Source organism: Crocodylus porosus, unplaced genomic scaffold (genome assembly GCF_001723895.1).
Source record: "Crocodylus porosus isolate Cpor-Errol unplaced genomic scaffold, CroPor_comp1, whole genome shotgun sequence".
Classification (NCBI taxonomy): Eukaryota; Metazoa; Chordata; order Crocodylia; family Crocodylidae; genus Crocodylus; species Crocodylus porosus.
In genome coordinates, this window is record NW_017728925.1 from 5,176,579 (window position 1) to 5,182,241 (window position 5,663).

Genomic DNA, 5,663 nt, shown 5'->3' on the forward strand with positions numbered 1-5,663 from the left:
GCAGGCGCCGCGCCGCAGGGCCGGGCTCGTCTCTCGCGCACCCCGGCGGGCGGGTCAGGGGCCGGGCGAGCCCCAGGGCACCAGCTGCCCCTCGGAAGGCAGCGGCGCATCATGGCTCCCATCGGGCTCAAGGCGGTGGTCGGAGAAAGTAAGATGCTTGGTTGGGGGGGTGCCCCCCCCGCCTGCACAGCTGGGGGTGGGGGCACTGCCCAACATCTGGATCTTCGTTGCTGGTGGGGATGGAAAGGGGGAGGGGGGTGTTGCAGATGCGCAATCCGGACCCCATCCGGAGGGAGGGGAGAGCTGGAGACCTCCGCGGGAAGGGGGCGGGGGTGATGTCCCGGCTGGGGGGGCTGTTCTGCAGTGCTGGGGGCGGGGGTGGACCAGGTTGGGGGTGCATCCGTCCCCTCCCTGCGCTGGCACACACACAGACCTGGCTCCTAATCCCCCTCCTGCAGTGTCAGTGCAAAGCCTCCCTCCCCGAGCAAATCCTGCCCTGCGAGCAGCGCGCAGCTCTGCCCATCCGTGCAAGGGTGGGGGGGCACCCTTTAATCTGCCTGAAGAAATGATTAAAATAAAGGCTGACGGTTCCCTGAGCGGCAGGCCGAGCAGCCGTGGCCCCTGCCATAGGCCTTTGTGCCAAGGCTCTCATGTACGTGGATGAGGGGGGAATGGTTTCTTATGCATGAATTCAAGGTGCTGTTTTAGGCTCCAAGTTGCTAATCGCCTACAGATTTAGGGGGGAACCCTCCCCTCCGTGGCTTGTTCTGGTTGCATCTAGATCGGGGGCTCTTGTAGCCGCCAGCGGTAACGGAGGCGGGAAAGGCTCCTGCCTCCATTGCCCTGAGAAGACTGCATCAAGAAACTTTTATGCCTGATTAATAACAAAAATGCTCTAGATCCGTGGCAACTTTCACCGCCTCCTGCCCCAGCTGTGGGTCTCTTCCATTCCTGCCTCCTCTCTCAGCACCACTTGGCCCTGCCTTGGGTTTTTTGTTCTAATGGAAACGGCACCAAATCGACCAGGAAAAATATATATTGTTTCATCTTTTTTTTATCATCTGCTTATCCAGTGGGGTGGGGAGATGCAATCACTCTGGAGACCGCGCCAGTGCCACTATAGCTTTGTGCTTAAGAAGGCAGGGTGTTATTTAACAAACCTCCACGCCACAGCATTGGCTCAGTCTGCAGCTGGTGTGGCTGAAGCAAGGTGGTGTGACCGCTGGTGGAGTGATCCCATTAGATTTATGTCCTGCTTTGTTCCAAGAAATCACCTGCCCAGAGAGCTAATAGACAGCTCTGCACCACTCTGGCTCTATTTTTATTTTCCCAAATCCATCGCTCAGCTGCAGCTCTGTCAGGTCAGATGCTGCATTGGAAGACATTTGGAATTGAGTCAGTAAAGGAGGAAACAGCCACAACAAGAAAAATCCTTTCTGTTGCAGGAATCTCCTGGGGGGGAGCAAAATTTTAAGTGTTTTGCTGCATTTGATCTGCTTGCATCAAATAGGTCCCCTTTCATTCACTTGCATGTGACAAGTATGTTATGAAACTGGTAGGATGCTCCGTGCATTCCTGCTGTCTTTACCCCAACATTGCCCGAAACGCAAAAGGTCTGATTCCATACTCTTTTCCCAGGCACAACTCAAACAGAAAAAATGTCAGGATCTAAATATATTCCATGTGTCTGCTCCTCAAAAACCACCAGTTAGAACTAGAACCTAGCTAGATTGGATTTTTGTACGTGTCCTTGATTTTTCCTTCGTTTTCTTTTTTTCACTTTAATACCAAAATGGGCAATCACAATTGTCTACATACACACTCTCTCTCTTTCTCTCTCCCCGCTGGGTATCTAGAATACCAGGGCCAGATTTTCTCCCTGTGCAGGGAATGTGCTGAAATAGGATGTAGGAAACTTGGACCTGGCCCCTACAAGAGTTTTGATGTGGTTGACCCCACTGACTTCAGCAGGGCTCAGGATTTTACCTCTGTAGAGACAGCTGTCACTGTCAGATCAGGGCCTTGGTGAGTTTGATCTCCTAGGGGTTTTGTGCGATGGTCAGGAAGTTGGAACAGGTCCTCTGATCTGAGAACCAATAAGTCTGAGGGTCCTGTGCCTTTTTAGTCCTCTTATTAATATGGTCCCTGAAGGAGCCAGGCTCCCTTGGTTGTCCTTGCTGCCACAGCCCCCTTTCCCACCCTCCCAGAGCTTCACTGTGCAAGATACTCTTCCCCTAGTCAGAATTATCTCAGGCCAGGTTGCCTTATGGGTTTTTTTGCAGGGAGAGGGTACTGGTGATGAGTCCATGAAGAACAGCTGACCTGGTCAACAGTGCTATATCCTCTGGCCCAGCCCTTGATACTCTATGCATACTATCTTTGAAGGGATTTCCTCTGCTAGGAGGAAGAAAGGATGCTGCTGTGTTGCCATGGCTCCCTCTTCTCCATGGTTCCACCTCTCAGAGAGATGCACTGAGCCTGGCTCCCTTGCAGCCTGTGATCATTTTATAGATTTGCTTCTGTATTCACAGCCAACTGGTGTCATAACAATTCATATATCTGAGGCCATTAATGTGCTGTAAGTTGCAAGGTAGGATGCTGCAGGTGTCATAGCAATGCCCTCAAGAAAGCAAAACCCCATCCGCAGAGGGAAAAGCACGCACCTTGCCAGTACCATCCCAAGAAGCACCATGGCTGGATTCCAGTCTGGTGTGCATTCGGGCCCTTTACCCAAGGTATTGGAGTCATGACGTGATCAAATCATTTAGGGCCAGCGTTTCAAATGACCCAGGCCAGAATTTGCAAGCCAGCTCCTGACCTATTTTAACATTGAAATAAAGACTGAGTTTTTCCAAAGCTCTGGTGGCAATACCAGTGGCCACAATTTTTTCAAACTAACCACTTGAAGATCTGGCCAACTTAAATCTGTTGCCTCGCTGGAAGGTCTGGCCCAAACATGAGGGCTAAACAGTACAGATAAATCTGGCCTTTAGTGTTCAGATCCCACGACGGTCCCGATCTAAATGTATCCCAGTGGGTCCTCTCCCATCCCTATTCATTCAAGAGTTAAGCTCTGGCATAAGTGACTTCAGAACTGCCAGTCAACTCAGCTTTCATGCACACTTGTGCCAATCCTAGTGGCTTCAGCAGGGCTTGCCCAACTCCAACTGGAAATGGGAGCTGGCTGGCAGTGCCTGCTGCTCTGCACTTCCCAGCTAGGGACATGCAGCCTGCACTCGGGTTTCCTAAGAACTTTCCATCCTGAGTCTACACGAACCCCGCTGTCCCAGGAACTTGCCTCCTGTAAGAGGGGGTGGCAGCATTTGCCTCTTCAGATGCATTTTCCAAACCCAAGAAAGAAGCATAACCAGGAGAATAAGAGGCTTTTTGTTTCATGTTTGTACAGCACAACAGCCCCTGGGCTCTAAGCTGATACCGGTATTGCCTACTGCAACAATCATAATATATATGTATACCTATATACACCACGTGAGCAGATTCAGCAGCTGCTACCCAAACTTCTCCAGTCAGGGCTAATTCTGTTAACCAAATTAGTAAGTCCAAGGTCTCAGAGGAGTCCAGGGCCCTCAACTCCAAAAGGCAGAGGAGCCATCCTCCTGTTATACTCGTGCTTCTCAGCATTTCACCCCATCTTGACCTCCCAGAAAGATCCCCAGAACCTTCCTGTGCGCCGGGCCCGGCAGGCACTCACATGATGCATGGTTAGGCACCAGCTTGCATGATGCTCCTTGCCTGATGACTGTAACTCCTAGCACAGAGATGGGCAATTATTTTGGGCAGAGGGCCGCTTACTGAGTTTTGACAAGCCAGCGAGGGCTGCATGACAAGCAGCCAGAGGCAGATAACTATTTATTTTCTAAAATTTTTAGGGGCCCCGTAGGCCAGATAAAATGGCCTGGTGGGCCACTTTTTGCCCACCCCTGTTCTAGCAGCTTCCGTGTTTAAAAGGCTAGGACCCTGTGGCATGGTAGATCAGCACTCTGGTTCAGTCACTGCTGACAATGGTTGTGTCTTGGGCTCAGTACTGCTCTGCCTTACCTGTGCACTTCATTTAGCACCCATGCAGGCCAGGTATAAAGGCAACACAGTGTGCAAGGTGGGTAGAGAGGCCCACTGACTGTAACTCTGGGAGAGCTGCACAGTGCACAGCCTGTGGCACAGAAACACGTGTGTGTGTTTATACCAAGGCCAATTCCACTCTAGTGCCGCTGTGTACATAGGTGAAGGATGGCAAATCCCTTAGGAAATGTTTTAAAAATATTCCAATGCAACCTGGGTATTTGTCCCCAGGACACAATGCTTGAGCTTTGTAAACATTTTTGAGTCCTGTAACTACAAAATCATTGGCAGGGGTGGCTCCCCACCCCACATCCCATTTAATTTGAGAGTAAGACATTAACAAGGGGATTTATGTACCTAACCTGCACCTCACCCTTGTGGCTACCCCATCCCATCTTGGAGAGCCAGTGCTGCTCAGAATGACCGGACTATTGTTATTCTGACTCAGGGTGGTTTTAAATCCCAACTTGCCAGCTGGAGCTGACTGCTCATCTAGGCAGCACATCAAAGGTGTGATTGTAGCATGGGCAAACATAAGCTTGGTGGCATGGGGAATGACAGCAAGGAAGATGTGGTAGTACAGGCATTAGCCCATGTGAGCAACCAGCATACACCCCCCAGGTCCCGGAGGGTTTGAACTCTTGGTAGCACGAAGGGGTCCTCACTGCTGTGGTTCCCCATGCTATCTAGATTAAACCAACCCATGCACCAGTTGCACCTTCATTTTGCTATGTAGACCCACCCTAAAAAAGCTTAAACCCAGAGTCCAGAGCTTAAACCAAGAGCCCAGAGCTTAAACTCCTCTAGTCTGTGCCTTCGCCCACTGGGATGAATTCACAGCTTGCTGCTCTGCTGATTTTTGTGAAGGCCTTGGACACTGCAATGACTTCTTTAAGGGTCTGCGTGTTAACAGTGCTGGCAAGTGGTATACTAAACCATGCACTCAGAAAACGTAGATGTGGGGGGTTTGTTCTTCCTTTTCTCTTTCTCCGATTTGTATTTTGTTTTCAGTGATTCCCCCCTTCTTTAAAAAGCTTTCTTATTGCACAGAAATAGAGTTTCAACCAACTTAAGGGACTAAGGTACCTTTCTAATTAAAGAAAGGACAGATCAGTACCCAAATCTACTGGACTGGATCAGAAATCTACCCAGATACATGCAGCCACATCACCAATATATACTATTTCCTGATTTAATTTTTTGGTGTAATGCCTGGCTCTATCGATCACCATTCGTGGCTTTCAGGTGACAACCACAAAAAGACATATGCAAGACATTCAGGAACTAACAGCAGTGAGAGAAACTTGACTTTTGCACTTCAGGACTCTTATATACTATAACATACCCTATCCTTGGATTACTGTTTTCCTGGATGCACACCCTGTCACACTCTTTCTTTAGGGACTGCTAAACAACTGGATAAAAAAGTTTCTACAGTCCTACAAATAAGCAAAGGCACTGTGTCACGATCATCTCGAGCAAATCCCGGGACGTCATTCTCCCCTTGTACTCGGCCTTGGTGAGGCCGCAGCTGGAGTACTGCGTCCAGTTTTGGGCTCCACAATTCAAAAAGGATGTGGAGA

General features: G+C 49.9%; 1 protein-coding gene across 4 annotated transcripts in view; it reads left to right on the forward strand.

Annotated features, from left to right (window-relative positions):
• Positions 1–6: 6 nt before the first annotated feature.
• The window catches only part of STXBP1 (syntaxin binding protein 1), a 69,705-nt gene continuing 64,048 nt past the window's right edge, over positions 7–5,663 (forward strand). For all 4 annotated transcript variants that reach the window (XM_019540621.1, XM_019540622.1, XM_019540619.1 and 1 more), the window contains exon 1: positions 7–148. In XM_019540621.1, coding sequence (XP_019396166.1) covers positions 112–148 — 37 coding nt within the window. In that variant the 5' untranslated portion in view covers positions 7–111. The remainder of the gene's footprint in view (positions 149–5,663) is intronic.